The following is an 18,253-nucleotide window of genomic DNA, read 5'->3' as shown; positions in this document are numbered from 1 at the left end:
AATTCACTGTATAATACTGTATTGTTCTAAGCCACTAGAGGCGACTACAGTGATGCTCCCTAATACAAGTATATTGTTTGAACACTCATTCATTTACTAGCCATTTGAGAACTGCCTCAACGTGTAGAGCACTAAGTTGGATGCAAGGATAAAAACAAACAAATGCTAAGAGTTGACCCCTGTCCCTAAAGATTTAGTGAGAGACCAGAGAAGTGGCTGAAACACCACACAGTACCGAAAGTGCTGGAATCCAGCTAGCACAGGGATGCGGGAAGCCAGGAGAGGCATACCATGCTTTACTTTGCTTTATCTTCACAACACTCCCAGGCTTATATCAAGGTAGTGAAAACTCAAAGGTGAGGAAGAGAAGGCTCAGAGAGGTGAGGTGCCTCACCTCAAACCACACAGCCAGGACGTACAGGAACCTGGACCTGTGTGTGGGTCTGGGGGTGGTACTCACAGCCAGCATGCCTTCCATCCTGACCTAGCTGCTCTGTGAGCTCCTTCAAATAGCCTTGTCTTACACTTGGATGAAACATGAGGCCATGCTGAAACAGCAATTCTGTAACTGTCCACACACCAGCCCCCAGCCTGGGAGAGAGACCCAGCTAGGGAAAGCACCCTATCCCGTGGAAGCGTGGGTGTGTGCCCAGGCTTAGAAAACCCAGCAACAGGGCACTCAACCACACCTGGCCGTCAGTAGCCCCAGTATGTATCAGCACGTTGATGCCACCACAACCTCACTCCTAACCATCACTCACACAGGTTCCCGAGGCCACGTGCCTTAAAGGCACGGTCTCAAGGGTCCCAACGCAAGCCAGCTGGAGTCCTGATGTGCAGAACATTCTGGAGGGTGCCCATTCCAAACTTAAGACTGCTCTTCCCAGGGGAGCCTGGGTGACTCAGTTGGTTAAGTGTTCTGACTCTTGGGTTTGGCCCAAGTCATGATCCACGGTTCATGAGATTGAGCCTGGAGTTGGGCTCCGAGCTGACACCACGGAGCCTGCTTGGGATTCTCTTGTTCCCTCTCTCTGCCCCTCCCCAACTTGTTCTCTAAATAAACAAACAAATTTAAAAAACAGATTGCTCCTTCCCAGACCTTGTTCAGAATTCTCCCTTCTGAGAGGCACAAAAGCACATCAGCATGATTACCAATGATGGACACAAGCGGTTTGCACGCTTCCTGCATCCCTGGATGTCTCCACAGAACGGATGCGGGGCATTACACAGCACAGGAGAGCACCCGGCTCTGCACCCCCACAGACTTCACCTACAGAGTGCAGTGCGCATCTCTAGTGTGATGAGGTCCCAGAGGTAAGGATTCGAGAGATCTACAAAGCAAAGGGCTCAAGCCACATCCGAATCTGCCGGCACCTCAGAGATTTGACCTCAGCCAGAGAAACGTGCCCTGCTGGCCAATGCCTGCCCGTGAGTCCATCTGACCAGGTAAAGGAAGATGGTTTCATGTTTCTCCACCCCCAGACAACTGAGAATTGTGTTTTCTCTATACTGGTATAGTGTTTCACTCTATTCTCTCTTTTTCTCTCCCAGAAATTAGTTCACACATTCTCAATGCTCCTCAAATGTCCTCCTCCCTCTTCCTTCTCCTGATGAATTTGCTGAATGTGCTCATCTTCCTAACCCACAACTTCCCTGCATTTGTGCCCACACACCCTCCTTACCTCCCATTGCTGGGGAGAAGCTGTGCTTCAAGGGTTCCCCTTCCCTGCCCCATCCCCACAAACACTGAATCTGTCCCTCCTGTCTGCTCAAGGGCTCTGCATCTGCAATGACACGCTCTAAACACACACTGTCTCTTGCATCTCAATTCCAGAGACAAACACACAACCCTCCACTTTCCCCTCATTCACTCTATTCTACCCATGCTGACCCTCTTGCTGTTCCTCATTCAGACCAAGCATGTTCGTGCCTCAGGGTTTTTGCACTTGCTGTTCCCTCTTCTGAGAACATGCTTTTCCCAGCCTTAAATCCCTCCTCTGAGAAGTCTTCCCTGTCCACTCCATCAAAAGCAATGCTGCACTCTGCCATCTACTTCTATCATCTTATTTGCTTTCTCTTTCTTCTGAGCAGGAAGCACTTACCGTTTGCTGATTCTACTATCATCTTTAATGCACTGTAAGTGCCTTGAGAACAGGGACTTGTTCACTACCCAGAACAGTATCTGGAACAAAGTAGGCATTTAATATTTGTTCATTTAGTTAATAAATTAAAATGGCATAAACTATTCTGTCACTCACTTCAGGAAATATACTAGAAAGTGATAAACAAGTTAATTAGTGATGGAGAATGGTAATCCCAGACATGGCCCTCTACCCACCTCAAGAGGGAAAAGAAGTGTGTGTGTGTGTGTGTGTGTGACTTGACCTTTAATGTCAGAAGCTAAACTCCTGATGTTGAGAAACAACAGGAAATTATAGACTTACACCCTTGTCATTAAACACTTTGGAAAGCACAGTGTAATGAAATCTAGTCCTGCTTTTTCTCCTCTAATGGGGATCTACCTGCTCATTCTCCCCAGGGACCCCCAGAGCCCAGTCTCAGCTAACTTCTGATCACCTGTCTGCTCTGGCCAGGAGGCACCGCTCATGCTCAACTCAGCTCTCCCATCTTTAGATGGTACCTCTCCCGTTTCAGAGACTTCTCAGCTATCGGCCTTCCTTACTTATCTTCCCATCGTGGCCAAATCAGAGAGCAAAGAAAGAAAATGTTGTCCATTCTCCTGGCCAAAACACGTTTCTTCATTGTGATTTCTTTCCATTCAAAAGAGGCTTCCCAGGTACTAGGTCTCCCTCTAGTAATCTAACCCACCCATCACATCTGGCCTCTTTACCAAGGCCTTGATATTTCTTCTTTCCAAACAACCTTTAATTAGAGTTACCATTTATTAAACACTATGTCCCAGGTGCATACGGTTTACTTCACATAATATAATCTTCAGAATAACCTTCCGAACTAAATGGCATTGTGTCCCCATTTTACAAAAGATGAAATGAAGGCTCACAGAGGTTACATAACTCACTCGGGGCTACATCTTTAGGAAGAGATGCTTTCAAAGAGAGCCTGATTAATCCCAAAGCCCATGTTCTTAATTCTGACACCATACAATCTACTTTTGGGGGTTCCAGGACCAACTGGTTCCTTCTTGAAAGAACCCAAGAAGTTCTTTCCGGAAGTTGTTGAACTCCTATTTTAATGATCCCCGAAGATTCCTCTTCCCTCCACTTCTCCCTCTATTCTCTTGTTCTCTGTATGTTGTGCTGGCATTTCACTGGCAAAAAGGGGTCACCTGGTACTTGTACTTGCATGTGAGTTGCCTGCTCTGACACAAGCTCAGTGGGCCACATCGCATTTTCGCCTGCCCACTCAATGCCCCCAATCCAAAGTACTTCCTCCTAAGAGTCTCATGCCAAAGCCTAGATTTATGAGAACAGGTCTGCCCTAATAGTGTATTCATTCAACCATCAGCTACTGACCTACTGAGAGCCAGATACAGCCCTTAGGGAGATAGCCTGACCCGGATTTGATTCATTCCTCAAGCCAAGCCTTTCCCTTTCAATTCCATTTCAGTTATTGATCTCCTTATAAAGTAATTATATTCATCACTGCTTTATTTTCCCATTGTCCCATTCCCTCAACCCTTTTGTACAACATTCTAATTTTTTTTAAAGATTTAAAGTTAATTTATTCATTTTGAAAGAGGCAAAGAGAGAAAGAGAGAGAGTCCCAAACAGGCTCTGCACTCATCGTAGGGCTCGATCCCACAACTGTGAGACCATGACCTGAGCCAAAATCAAGAGTTAGACGCTCAACCAACTGAGACACCCAGGCACCTCGTGTCTGACATTTTTGAATTTCATCAGTCACCTAAATTCTTTTGAGGACCAGAAAGGGCATAAATACATATAAAAACTAAAATGGAGTATTTATAAATTTTGGAAAGGATACACAAGTCTCACTTAAGCGTAACATTTAAAATACATGAGATGCCCGGGTGGTTCAGTGGGTTAAGCACCCGGCTTCGACCCAGGTCACGATCTCATGGTTCATGAGTTCGAGCCCTGCATCGGGCTCTCTGCCATCAGGACAGAGATCACTTCAGATCCTCTCTCCCGCTTTCTCTCTCTGCCCCTTCCCCACCCATGTGGTTTCTCTCTCTCTCTCTCTCTCTCAAAAATAATAAATTTTAAAAGAATGTTTAATACATAACCAGGGCAGCATGACCTCCTGAATTCCTAGAACATGGCACACGTGTTCCCACCTCTGAGGGCTTGTACCTGTGGACCCCTCTGCATGGAACACATTTTCCAGCCTCTTGAGGAGGCCAATTTCTTCTCAACCCATGGGTTTCTGTGCCAATAACACCTCCTTAGAAAAGCCTCTCTATCTACCCAACCTAGAGAAGTTTCCCACTATAACAAAATCCTGTTTACTCTCTCCAAGACACAATGGCAATCTATAATTATTGTCTTTGTTTACTCATCGGTTGCAGTCTCCCCTCAGAATGTCACGTCTGTGCAGGCAAGGACCTTGCCTTGCCTTGTTCAGATTTGTATTCTCAGCCCAGTGTCCCCATCCTCTGTGCCTGGCATATAGACATCAATAATCCCTCCATTTTCTGCTCATTTTTCTGGTTCATTAAAAACATTCAAAATCACATTAAGGATATATTAAGTGATCAGGTGTCAATGAAATAGGAAAGCCACCTAGAAATAGAGAAGACAGATAGGAACATGCGGAAGTCTGAAATTTTTGTTCTCATCAAATCACTGTGCAAACTGCCTTGCATAGAATCTTTGCCACCAATGGTGGGGGAGGGGGGGTGCCTGGGTGGCTCAGTCAGTTGAGCATCCAACTTCGGCTCAGGTCATGATCTCATGGTTCGTGGGTTTGAGCCCCACGTCAGGCTCTGCGCTGACAGCTCAGAGCCTGGAGCCTGCTTCAGATTCTGTGTCTCCCTCTCTCTCTGTTCCTCCCCCACTCATGCTGTGTTTCTCTCTGTCTCAATAATAAATAAACATTAAAAAAATTAAAAACAAAAAAGAATCTTTGCCACCAATGTCTTCTGTGCACTTAAATCCTCAACAAGATTTAGTCTCTGCAGAGCCAATCCCAGGACATAGGGAATTGGCCCTTTCATTTCACAACCCCAGCCTTCCCCTGATGTAGCCCGTGAGCTCTCATTAGTGGGAAAGGAATTATCCACCACTGGGCTCTACGCAAAAAGAAATCCAAGGCTCACAGTATTTACAAAACTCCACAGTCTCACCTGCATTAGTCAATCCTTATTTTATGCCCCTCTGATACGTTCCTCATAATCAAAGATGCCTCCGTGTGGGCCTTCATCCTGCACCCTCCCATACACAGATAACTCACACACTGAATAGTCAACAAGTACTGCTGACTCACTGAGAGACTGATTATCAGATTTAAAGTCACTAATATGGACTGAATATTCGTGCCCCACCCCCCCACTGTCATATGTTAAAGACCTAACCCCTAAGATGATGGCATTAGAATGAGTTGAACGGGATTAGTGCCCTCACACAAGAGGCCCCAGAGAGATCCCTCACCTCTCCCACCATGTGAGGACACAGCAAAAAAATATAAACTAGGAGTGGGTCTTCACCAGACACTGAATCTGCCCTTGACCTTGGATTTCCCAGCCTCCAGAACTGTGAAAAATAAATTTCTGCTGCTTGTAAGTTCCCCAATCTATAGTATTTTGTTATGGCAGTCCGAACCAACTGTTACTCTATCAGTCTCCCGGGGCCACCATAGAAAATGTCGTCCCACAAACTGGGTGGCTTAGAACAACAGAAATGTCTTGTCTCACAGTCTGGAGGCTTGAAGTCTGAAATCAAGGTGTTGGCAGGGCCCTGTTTCCTCTGAAACCTGCAGAAGAAAGATCCTTCCTTGCCTCTTGCCGCTTCTGGTGGCCCAGTCCTAGCCATTGGTCTCAGCCAGTGTTTCAGATCTCTCTTCCGTAAAATTCAACACATCAGGGCCTGTCTTCNGGCGTCTGGGTGGCTCAGTCAGTTAAGCGGCCAACTCTTGATTTCAGCTCAGGTGAGAATGATCTCACAGTCATGAGATGGAGCCCAGTGTGGGGCTCCATGCTGAGCATGGAGCCTGCTTGGGATTCTCTCTCTCTCTCTCTCTCTCTCTCTCTCTCTCTCCCCGTCCCTCCCCCACTCTTGTGCATGCTCTTTCTCTCTCAGAATAAATAAACAGCAAAAAAATAAAAAATAAAAAAGCATCTATGCAGTTTCTGTGACACACCGCCACAGGGGACACAGACAAGAGCAGGAAAATGTAGCCCCACCCTCAGCGAGCTCAAGATGCAATAAGGACATCAGATGTGAAAATGAATGGCTCCCACATAATGAATGGAATTAGCGAGACGGCGTGCCTGAGTTAGCGTAGTTAGCCAGGCAGCGGCAGCACAGCACAGGGGTAAGGGCATGAACTCTGCAGCGTGGGGCTGCACCACATGCTAGCTTTCGGATCTTAAACAAATACTCAACCTCTCTGTGCTTCGGTTTCCTCATCTATAAAATGAACATGCTAAGATTACCCCCGTTATAAACTGCTGTCAGGATTAAGAAGTCAGTACATGTAAAGTGCTTTACAACAGTACCAAGCATCAGGAAGTATTACACAAGTGTGAAATTTATACCTTGCACTGAGCAGGAGACTAAGTCGCCTGATTCCTATTACTCACCGTCCTGCCTCTTTATTTGGCATCACTTCCGTGCACAGTATATGCAGTGTGCAGTGTAACCTGAAAGTAGTAGAGAATTGTTTCTTTTTCCCCACTTCTCACAGCTAAGCTATGTATAAATAATCACATTAAAATTCATATTCCTTTCTGGCTAATACCCATTTATTAATTTCACATGTATTTTCTGGGCCTTCAGGATGGGAAAACCACTAGGAAAGTACAATATGTTTAGGACATTGAAAAACTGGCGGAACACGTGAGACTCAATGAGCTGGCTTTCCCCAGGGCAGTTTCCACCCCGTTGGCATGAGGGATCTAATCAAGGCCCTGCTAGCTCATGCAAAGAGCTCTTTTTATACAAAGCAGAAAAGAAGGCTCCCTGCCCCTGAGCAAATATGGCCTTGCCCAGGCTGGATCTCAGTCCCCACTTGTCCCTTGGCCAGGAGCCCATGTGTACACTCAGTTCCACTGGCTAGGACTGCTGAGGTACCATTTAATAAGTCTTTTCCTCATCAGGCAGATGATTCCAGAATGCTGAGCAAGGGTTAATGCAGGTTTCACGAAAGTCTAAATCACAGCCAGAAAAAAAATTTACCATCTGGAAGAATGTCTTCTTGCCACCAAAATTAGCCTGAGAAAATTAATACCTCCCCCCTCCCAAAATGTTACCGTTTTTTGGAATGATAAAAAGTTGCTTAATGTCTGACAAACAAATTCAAGTTCATAAAGAAACTTCCTTGAATTTAATAGAGATGCTAAAAATGTTCTTTGGCTTTTTTTTAACAGTTTCTTTTTACAAAGTTCTGTACATAAAAATAAATACACAGGAACAACCTCGTCAAGTGTCCGCATCAACAGTCCGCGCTGGTGAGCTCACTGACCGTTTACAAGGAAGACGTCACTCAGCACAATGAGTTCCAGAGACTGTCCAGCCAGCAGGGACATCTAACTTGAAGAACCATCACCAGACCTCCTTAATCAAGACTGTTCATCACCCAGAGGCCTTTATCTACCAACTAGCAACTACCTACGAGATCAGTGAACGCAGTCACTGGCTTTAGTGAAGTGTGACCACTGCCACTACTGCTGGTGGTGATGTCTATAAAATCTCACACTGACATTGACCATTGAAGATGCAGGTGGAGTAAAGAAGAGAAAAAAGCCACCCTCCCCTTAACGCACACCGTAAAAAGCGTGTGTAAGGCAACCGAACTGAGGGCTATGGGTTCCTCTTGCTAAGGTCAAAAGCGACACTAACAAGATTCTTGGCCTCGTCTACCAGAGGGTATGGGCCTCTGCAGGAGCAGGCTCCACCTTCTGCCCCAGACAAAGGACTGTCACCACCTCCCTGCAAAGGCTTTCTGTCAAATTTTCGCTTCAGGATGACTGATGAAGTAGAAGGCCCAGGAATGTCTTCTTCTGTAGGCTTTCTCACATCTCCTTTGTAACCTTTTCTTTCTTGCACGCTTTTTTACATTTCAATCTTCCATCTCTTTTTTCTGTTCTTCAGGCTGTCAGAGTTTTTCCTTATACTTTTCAACTTGTGCATTCAATACCGCTTGCATTTTCAAAGGAGCAGCCGCTAAAGCCTCTTGTCATTTAAAATTTGTTTAATGTTTATTTATTTACTTGGAGAGAGAGCTAGCGTGAGTCAGGGAGGGGCAGAGAGAGAGAGATAGGGAGAGAGATCCTCCCAAAGAAGCTCCACGCTATCGGCATAAAGCCCAACACGGGGCTTGATCTCACTGACTACAAGATCATGACCTGAGCTGAAATCAAGAGTCAGACACTTAACTGACTGAGGCATCCAGGCATCCCAAGCCTTGTCATTCAAACACAACATCAGGTTGGGGTGCCTGGGTGGCTCAGTTGGTGAAGCATTCAACTACAGCTCAGGTCATGATCTCGTGGTTTATGTGTTCGAGCCCCAAGTCAGGCTCTGTGCTGACAGCTGAGAGCCTGGAGCCTGCTTCGGACTCTGTGTCTCCCTTTCTCTCTGCCCCTCCCCCTCCTCTTACTCTGTCTCTCTCTCTCTCTCTCTCTCTCAAAAATACATAAAATATTTTTAAAAATTTTTACTAAATAAATAAAAACAACATCAGGTCCCATGGCAGCCACAGCCCAGTCCAGGTGCCTCTGCCTCCAGGCCCTCATCTGGATGGAAAGCTTCTGAAACACCACATAGAAAAAGCTGCAGCTGAAGATGATGTCCCAGCCAGAGGAGCTTGCAGGGAGCCCATCATGACGTGCAGGAAGCACACCCCCTCTATCTCCAGGGTCGGCTGCACTGACAGCTGCTGCTCATCCAACTCCACAGCCACTCTCCCTACAAAATGTTTCTTAAACTGATACAAAAATGTGTCCCTACATAAATAAATAATATCTAAACTAGTCATTATTACATTATAAAACACTTATTCTGTAAAAGTCTCTTTGCCTGTGGATTATTTAGCATGCCAAATGTGTTCCGTATATAATACACTGTACATTCCATTATTAACAGAATTTTTTACAAACAAAAAAATATTTTTCAACATTTATTTATTGTTGAGAGAGAGAGCATGAGTGGGGGAGGGACAGAGAGAGAGGGAGACACAGCATCCGAAGCAGGCTCTGGGCTCTGAGCTGTCAGCACAGAGCCCAATGTAGGGCTCAAACTCACAAGCCGTAAGATCATGACCTGAGTCAAAGCCGACGCTTTACCAACTGAGCCACCTAGATGCCCCTATTCTAGCACCACTTTCAGTTTGTTTTGCTCCTTCCTTGGAACCAACTAATTTTTCAATAAGCATTGTTTGTTTGTTTGTTTGTTTATTATGGGTGTGGTGTTTAGAAACCAAGATCTGGGTATGAGGTGCCATTTAGTAAATGCTCATTGTGACTAGTGTATCATTGTTTCTAGAACCCTGCAGTGGACAGAGCTAGAAACTTAATAAACTCCAAGTAAGAAAAACTCAAAGAGATTCACACCAAGAAACATTATAATCAAACTGTCAAAAGACAAAAAGAGGGCGTCTGGGTGGCTCAGTTGGTTATGCGTCTGACTTGGGCTCAGGACATGATCTCATGGTTTGTGAGTTCAAGCCCTGCATTGGGCTCTACACTGACGGTTCAGAGCCTGCTTCAGATTCTCTGTCTTCCTCTCTCTCTCTGCCCCTTCACTATGCACACATCTCTCTCTCTCTCTCTCAAAAATAAATAAACATTTTTTTTAAAAAAGACAAAAAGAGAATCTTGAAAGCAGCAAAAGAGAAACATCCTATCAATAAGATTAACAGCCTATTTTTCATCTGAAACCTTGGAAGCCAGAAGGTGTTGAGACAAAATATTTAAAATGTAGAAAGGAAAACAGAATTATGTACCTGGTAAATTATTCTTCAAATGAGGGAGAAATGAGAACATTCCCAAATAAACACAAGCTGAAGGAGTATGTTGCTAGTAGACCTGCTCATTGAAGGTTAAAAGGCAAGAGAACCTAAAGGAGTCTTTCAGCTGAGACGAAAGAACACTAGACAATAACTCAAAGCTGTACAAAGAAATAAAAACACCAGTGCAGATAACTACATAGGTAAATACAAAAGCCAGCATTATTGGATTTTTGGTTTGTCCCATAGGATTTTCAACAGAAATGCATAGAACAACAATGATATATTTATGTCAGTGGGCAACAATGTATAAAGATCTAACATGTGGGGTGGCTGTGTGGCTTACTCAGTTAAGCATCAGATCCCTGATGTCAGCTCAGGTCATAATTTCACATTCAGTTCGTGAGATCAAGCCCCACGTCCGGTGTGCTGACAGTGCAAAGCCCGCTTGGGATTGATTCTCTCTCCCCCTCTCGCTCTCTGCCCCTCCCCCATGTATGCACTTGCTCCCTGTCTCTCTCTCTCGCTCTATCTATATATCAAAATAAACTTTTTTTTAAGAAAGATCTAATTTGTGGGGCACCTGGGTGGCTCAGTTGGTTAAGCATCCGACTTCAGCTCAGGTCATGATCTCGCGGTTTGTAAGTTTGAGCCCCATGTCAGGCTCTGTGCTCAGAGTCTGGAGCTTGCTTCAGATTCTGTGTCTCCCTCTCTCTCTGCCCCTTCCCTACTCATACTCTGTCTGTCTCAAATATAAATAAACATTTTTAAAAAAAGATCTAATTTGTGACAGTAACATAAAGAGGGGGAATAGACCTGTATAGAAGCAGAATTTTAAATACCACTGATGCTAAGTTGATGGAACTCAAACTGGACTGTCATAAATTTAGGATGTTAATTATAATCCCCAGAGTAATCAGTATGAAAATAACCAAAAAATATTCAGAAAAGTAAATGAGGAAGACATCAAAATGGGTCATTAGAAAAAGAAATTAAACACAAAAGAAGGTAGCAATGGAGGAATTGAGGAACCAAAAATATAAAAGACATATAGAAAGCAAATAACAAATGGCAAAAGTAAGGCCACTTTAAATGTAAATGGATTAGATTTATAAATTATCACTTATCAGTAATCCTTATCAGTAATCACTTTAAATGTAAATAGATTAAACTTCTAACTTAAAAGGCAAAGATGTGCAGAATGGATTTAAAAAAAAACATGATACAGATCTACAAGAGATTCATTTTAGACCCAAAGACACAAATAAATTGAAAGCAAAAGGACAGAAAAACATATTCCATGTAAATAGTAACCTAAAAAGAGTTGGGGTGGTTATACTAATATCAGACAAAATAAACTTTAAGTTAAAAATTGTTATAAAAGATAAAGACAGACATTACACAGTGAGAAAAGGGACAATCCTTCAAGAAGATATAACAATTTAAATGTATATATTCCAAGCAAAAAAGCCTCAGATATACATGAAGCAAAAATTGAGGGACCTGAAGGGAGAAATAGTACCATAATATTAGTTGGAGACCTCAGTGCTCCATTTCAATGATGGTAGTTTCTCAAAAACTTAAATATAAATTTACTATGTGATCTAGCAATTCCACTCCTAGGAATCTACCCAAGCAAACTGAAAAGATATGTCCACACAAAAATTCATTTGTGAATGCTCATGGCAGCATTACCTATAGTAGCCCAAACCTGAAAACAATCCAAATGTCCTTTATTTGGATAAAGAAAATGAGGTATACAATGAAAATAGCTATACAATGGAATATTATTTTCTGCAACAAAAAGAAACAAACTACTAAATCATACAACAATATTAATGAACTTCAAAATCATTATGCCAAGTGCAAGAAGTCAGACACAAAAGACTACATGTTGTGGGGCGCCTGGGTGGCTCAGTCGGTTAAGCGTCCGACTTCGGCTCAGGTCATGATCTCACTCACAGTTTGTGGGTTCGAGCCCTGTGTCGGGCTCTGTGCTGACAGCCAGCCTGGAGCCTGCTTCAGACTCTCGGTCTCCCTCTCTCTCTGACTCTCCCCTGCTCATGCTGTCCTCACTCTCTCTCTCAGAAATAAAAAACATTAAAAAAAAAAGACTACATGTTGTATAATTTCATTTATATGAAATTTCTAGAAATGGGAAATTTTTAGAAACAAAAATAATACTAGTGGAGATAAATGCAGAAATGGAAAGCATTGACACAAGAGAACTTTTGGGGCTGATGGAAGTGTTCTAAAAGTGGATTCCAGTGATAGCTGCACAACTCTATGAATTTATTAAAAAATATTTAATTCACAGTTATAATGGATGCATGTTATAGTTACTTAAATTATGCTTCAGTAGGGGTGCATGGGTGGCTCAGTCAGTTGAGTGTCCAACTTTGGCTCAGGGCATGACCTCACGGTTTGTGGGTTCAAGCTCTGGTCAGGCTCTGTGCTGACAACTAGCTCAGAGCCTGGAACCTGCTTCAGATTCTGTGTCTCCCTCTCTCTCTCTGACCCTCGCATGCTCACGCTGTCTCTCTCTCAGAAGTCAATTTTTTAAAAACTTAAAAAACTATGCTTTAGTGAAGCTGTTAAAAATGACTCATACTTCAATCTAGTTTGGGTAAAAATATGAAGAAAATGTGTAGTTTTCACATTCACGTGTGCACTGAAGATGTAAAATTGCACACAGCTAACTTTCAGTAATGGGTTCAGTACAGTTTTCTCACAAGTCCTTTCCTTTACCTATGACTATATACTTTTTTTTCTCAGATTAAATGATCCACATTGTCACTGCATGGGTAATTCATAGCATGAAGTAAAATCTTGCAATTCAAGGACTAAACATCCCCACTTCCAACTATTTACCTTCAACAACCCTGAAAGTCCATGAGTTCCAGTAATCTGTGATTTGTTGAGGAAAAAAATTTTTCAATGTTTATTTTATTTTTGAGAGAGAGACAGTTTATGAACAGGGGAGGAACAGAGAGAGTGGAAGACACAATCTGAAGCAGGCTCCAGGCTCTGAGCTGTCAGCACAGACCCAATGCAAGGCTCAAACCCACAAACCATGAAATCATAACCTGAGGCGAAGTCAGATTCTCAACTGACTGAGCCACCCAGGCACTCCTGCTGGGGAAAAAATTTAAATTGCTGACATTCTGGTGTGTGGAACCATGTTCCTTTGCTGGTGAGTGAACATGGTTCTCCAAAGAAAAACATGGATGTCCTCTCCAAATGATTTGTGCATAAACTTTCATTGCTAAAATTTAGCTAATATCCATCAACACACAACTGTTAGGAAAATCATTTTTTTGAAGGATTATTCATCTTTAAATTGCTGACTATAGTCATTTGTCTGAAGTTTCAAAATAACTCTTACCCCTATGAATTGTTACAAATGTATCAATGGACTAGTAAATTGTCTTAGATTCCTCAGCCCTTGCTCAAGACTTTCCTATCAGTTTCACAAAGGAAAAGGCTATTGTTGAGGCTAACAAATGGTTTCTCTTTCACAATAGTTCTATAAACAGCCTTAGTGAAAACGAGTTTCCTGTTTATGACCATTATTAGTCCAAGTTACACAAACACACAACCTAGCCTGCTTTGTGCCTAGCGTTCCTGCTCTTGGCTGTAACTGACCGGTGTGTGCTAGCTTCTAGATAGAAGTTCCTGCGCATAAATTATAATGTAATGAAGGAACATACAAAAGATGTGTTAAACTGTCAGTGTACAAAACCAGCATCATGTAATTGGTAAATAGGTTCATTTCATTCCTGTGAGTGTAGTGTTAATGCCAAACTAAACCAAACACAAGGTTATATTTTCAATGCAGCCTTCCACTAACATTTGACCATTATCTCTAGCAGATATCAGTAAATAATAATGTGTTTTGATTCCATAGGTACATAAACATGTAAAATTGAAGCATAAAGTATGACAGATTTTGGTGGGAGTTCCTTCTCAGCAGAACAGAATTAATTCGTGCATTTTTCTTGTAATTCTTTACAAACATCTTTACCAACCTTTAGCTTCATTCCATCATCCTCTGCTTCAATATTTTCTGAGCACATACACTGTACCAGCCTTTGTGCTAAGCATTGGATACAGCTGTGAATCACACAGAAAAAAATCCCTGAATCACAGAGCTCTCAAACACCAAAAACTTAATGTCTGAGCAGTAACAAGTATATAAAATCTTATTTAATGAATTTGAAGTCTGGAGAAACCATAGCAAATATTTTTCACACAACAAACAAAAATTTCAGGCTTTTAAAAAGCTCTACCTTTTGACACATGCTACCATTCAAGCATCAGAATAATTATTATAGAATCAGGACCATAAGCCCAGGTTGTATCCAAAGACGTGGCTTTTATTCATTTTTTACATTTTTTGCAAGATCTTTCTGCCTGAAATTCTAAACCCTGGCTGGCCCTAAAGATTTATTTTTAGAAAGTTCAAAGAAACACAACTTGTTAAGTCTTCTCCATTTCCCATCTTGAGCTGTACATAAATAGATCCAAGATCATCACCATTCAGGTACAACAGTCTCTCTTCCTTTCTTCTACTCGCTTCCCATCACCCCTCAGTTTTCTGAAAGGCAGGGTCTCTACCAAGTGCTGCCAACACTGGGCTAGAGTGAGCGTCTAACAGCCCAGCTTTTCCAACTCCCCTTTCCTGTCTTCTCCATCCTCATTAGGTAAGAACCTCTTACATGAGCAATCAGTGAGATCTCCTCAAGTCCCCAACTGTGAAAGCAGAAAGCACTATTCAGCAGAAGCTTGTGCTCACTCCTTATTTTTAGGGAAGAATAAGGCATAACACCAGATGGCATTATTTTTCCACTGGCTATAGCCTGGCCTAGGAATGCAGTCTGCTGAACAACCTCAGAGAAGCCACTTCCTACTCTATCTAGGACTGTGAACCAAGGTTTAAGGACCAAGTCAACTCAACCAGACCAGAAAGTAGGACTTTTCTGGACCTCCAAAAGGTACTATCAACCTATGAGCACTCAAAAAAAAAAAAAAAAAAAAAAAAAAAAAAATAACCATTGAGGAGGGGAATGAAGATCATCCATTCCTAGGCAAATCTAGGGGAAAGGAGACAACTGAAAATTTCTTTGATGCCTTTCCTCTCCTATTTATTCTTTCCATAATTAGGGCCATTCTCTCCAAAGTAGGATGTGCCAGGCAATCCAATGGGATGCTAGGAGGGGATATTAAAACTTGTTTATTTAACTTAAAAGTGAAGAAATTCAGTTTTACTAATATTTAATGTGCAGATTGCTTAGGGCCTTTACCCTGTCCTCAAGTCAGCTGGTCACAATGGTCCTGAGTGTCTCTCTGTCCAAGGGAAGAGGAGGAGCGGCTCCAGCAGGCTATCATCTGACCATGACACATCGACACTTACATGTGCCTGGTTAAGTGGACATGTGGATTCTATTCTTCTGAAGAGCAGAATAGTTCCAACCTTGAACTACAAGGAGGAGTAATAATGAAATTGTTTTTATGACACAGATTCACCGGTTTGCTCATGGTAAACCACTTAAAAGATTGAAATTTAAAGATGGGTAACACTTTTTTTTCCACAAAAATTTCTAATTTGCTTATTCTGGAATGACAAAGGCTGCCAGTAATGCACTACCTGATAGATATTTACAAAAAATAGAGGTACTCACCGAGGTAAAGCTGCTGTTTTAACAATGCATGAAAAGGTAAATATTGTTCTAAAAAAAATAGGCTTTTTTTATGTTATTTTTTTATGTTTATTTATTTTTGAGAGCGAAGAGAGGATAGGCTGAGAAAGAGGGAGACACAGAATCCAAAGTGGGCTCCAGGCTCTGAGCTGTCAGCACAGAGTCCTATGTGGGGCTCAAACTCATGAACCGTGAGATCATGACCTGAGCTGAAGTTGGAGGCTTAGCCGACTGAGTCACCCAAGTGCCCCAAGAAATATACACTTTGAAAAGAGTGTTTTGGAAATGTTTCATTTTTGGCTGCTGAAAAGACAGAATTGTGTTACTCTAAAAGTTCTCAGTATTTGCACATTTTAAAAACATGGACACAGAATTTTGTAATATATTTTAATATTAAAAGAAAGACTTGCAGTGAGTTCTGAGTCTATTTTTTAAACCATTAAAACACAATACCATCCTACCAGGAAGTACCAAATGCCATTTGAAAAGCAAACATTGACTGGCCAAGTGTCTACTTTAAAAAATTTTTAGAATAACTGAAGGATGGGGCAGAAACATGAGTACCATGATTTAATGAATTCAGGCAGTATCAGATCTGTGGAGTTACACAGAATCCCACACTCAGAAAGGCCCTTCACTTAATTTAATGCTCCGCTATCACCATTTGAAATTCATAATTTTTGGACAAGGTCTTTACATTTTCATTTTGACCTGGACTCTGTGAACTATGTAGCTGACTCTGGAACTCAGTGGTCAATGCAGAACTTCTCCACGAATCTACTTTTTTTTTTTTTTGAGGTATCTTTCCAGCTACGACAATCACTAATTTCAAGCATTAGTGTAAAACCAACCTTGAATTGCTGGATCATAAGTGATAAACTCAATTTGTCAAAATCAATTATATAAATAATTAAATCTGTAAATTTATAAATAGCTCTACACAACTGCAAACTAAGTATTTAGAGAAAACAAAATTACTTAGCGCTGTTAATAAAATTAAAAGTATTTTCATCAGTTATTTTAATTTTTATTTTACAGTGCATACAATATATTAATAAAGCAATACATGCTCAAAATTTGTGACTGCATGTTCAACAATTTGCTACATATGGAAATGCACAACCAAGAGTTGGTTTCTAAAACTCTGACCTAGATTCTCAATGACAATCTTTTGCTTTTGGAGACAAGCTCCAAAATTACTCCCTCTTCCGGCAACACTTTCCTACTCCTCAGCAGTATTTCCCAGTAGAAGGAGGGAGGCAATTATGAATTATGGCTCGGTGTAAAGTGAACTTGGAGTCAGTACTGGGTTCAAATCTCCCTGACCTGCTTGAAGACGCAGGAAGTTTCTCAACCTCTTCCCGGATCCAGTTCCCAGCGCTGTTGTGAGGGGCGTGTGTCAAGCCCTGGCACACGCCCAGATGCTGATTAAGCACCAGCAACACTATTATTTGCACCAGGTGTTCGCGCTAAGACTCTCTGATGGACCCTGAGCACCGCGTCCAAGGCTGCCCATTTCAAGTCTCACTCGCCCCAGCGACCCTGAATGGTGGCACTTCAGGCAGTGCGGCGAGGTGCATCTCTTCGGCGACATCGGAGTGATGCTACCAATATAACCCAAAAGTTCTCTCCAAATACACCACGGAAAGCCACTGCTACCAACTTCTCCGAATAAGGTCGGGGAGAAAGAAAGGCCTAGGAGGCGCCCAGGACACTCAAGGCCTGGCCCGGCGCTACCTGAGTGACGGGGGCAGACTGGGCGATAGTTCCGTACATTCTACGCACCCCGGAGCGCACTCTGGGACTTTCTGCTCAGCGCGCCCAAACTTAACCTCAGCCTTAACTCACCTCGCGCGCTCTGCCGGTGCCCGCCTCGGGCGGCGCGTGGGCGAGGCTGGTGCTCCCGCGGGTTCGCACCTCCGCACCGTGCCCACCTCCCGGGTCGCCCGCCCGCGCTGGGCCTGGGGGACCCCGTCCTGGTCCCGGCTCTCTAGCGCACGAGGGGGAAGGACCCCCTCCCTCCGCGTGGGGTAGTTGGGCAGAGCGGGGAGGGGGGCCCGCTGCCTCCCACCCCTCGCTCGCTCCCGGGACCTTACCTGGATGGTGTGGCCGCTGCCCGGAGCGGTGGGTCCCCCCACCAATTTGCAGTAGAGCTCGGGCCGCGGCCGCGCGCCGCCAGGCTCCCGCTCCCCGCAGGTGGCCGTGGCCCAAATCCTCGCCGCCTCCGCCAGATTGAAGTAGGGCGGGTGCAGGCTGAGCCGGGCCGCGGCCCGGGGTTCCCGAGAGGCGCTCACCGCCCCCAGCAGGGGCGGCGGCGGCAACAGCAGCAGCAGCAGCAGCAGCAGAACTGGCCTCGATGCCCAGCCTGGAGCCCACGCAGCCGCCGCCATCCTGCAGCGCACGATCCTCCCGGGAAGAGCGAGCTCAGCCGCGGGTGTGGGCGGCGG

The 18,253-nt window shown here is 43.6% G+C and overlaps 1 protein-coding gene and 1 pseudogene across 1 annotated transcript in view; both read right to left on the bottom strand.

The window, feature by feature from the left end:
- Positions 1–18,196, bottom strand: part of LAMA3 (laminin subunit alpha 3) — a 263,483-nt gene extending 245,287 nt beyond the window's left edge. The window contains exon 1 of the mRNA XM_077778240.1: positions 17,903–18,196. Within this exon, the coding sequence (XP_077634366.1) occupies positions 17,903–18,196 (294 nt within the window). The remainder of the gene's footprint in view (positions 1–17,902) is intronic.
- On the bottom strand, positions 7,962–17,582 carry LOC144243190 (selenoprotein S-like; annotated as a pseudogene).
- Positions 18,197–18,253: the final 57 nt, after the last annotated feature.

The sequence above is a fragment of the Crocuta crocuta genome, unplaced genomic scaffold (genome assembly GCF_008692635.1).
Source record: "Crocuta crocuta isolate KB4526 unplaced genomic scaffold, BGI_CrCroc_1.0 scaffold26, whole genome shotgun sequence".
NCBI classification, from domain to species: Eukaryota; Metazoa; Chordata; class Mammalia; order Carnivora; family Hyaenidae; genus Crocuta; species Crocuta crocuta.
Note: the sequence above shows the minus strand (reverse complement) of the source record. Positions and strands in the feature narration are given on the sequence as shown.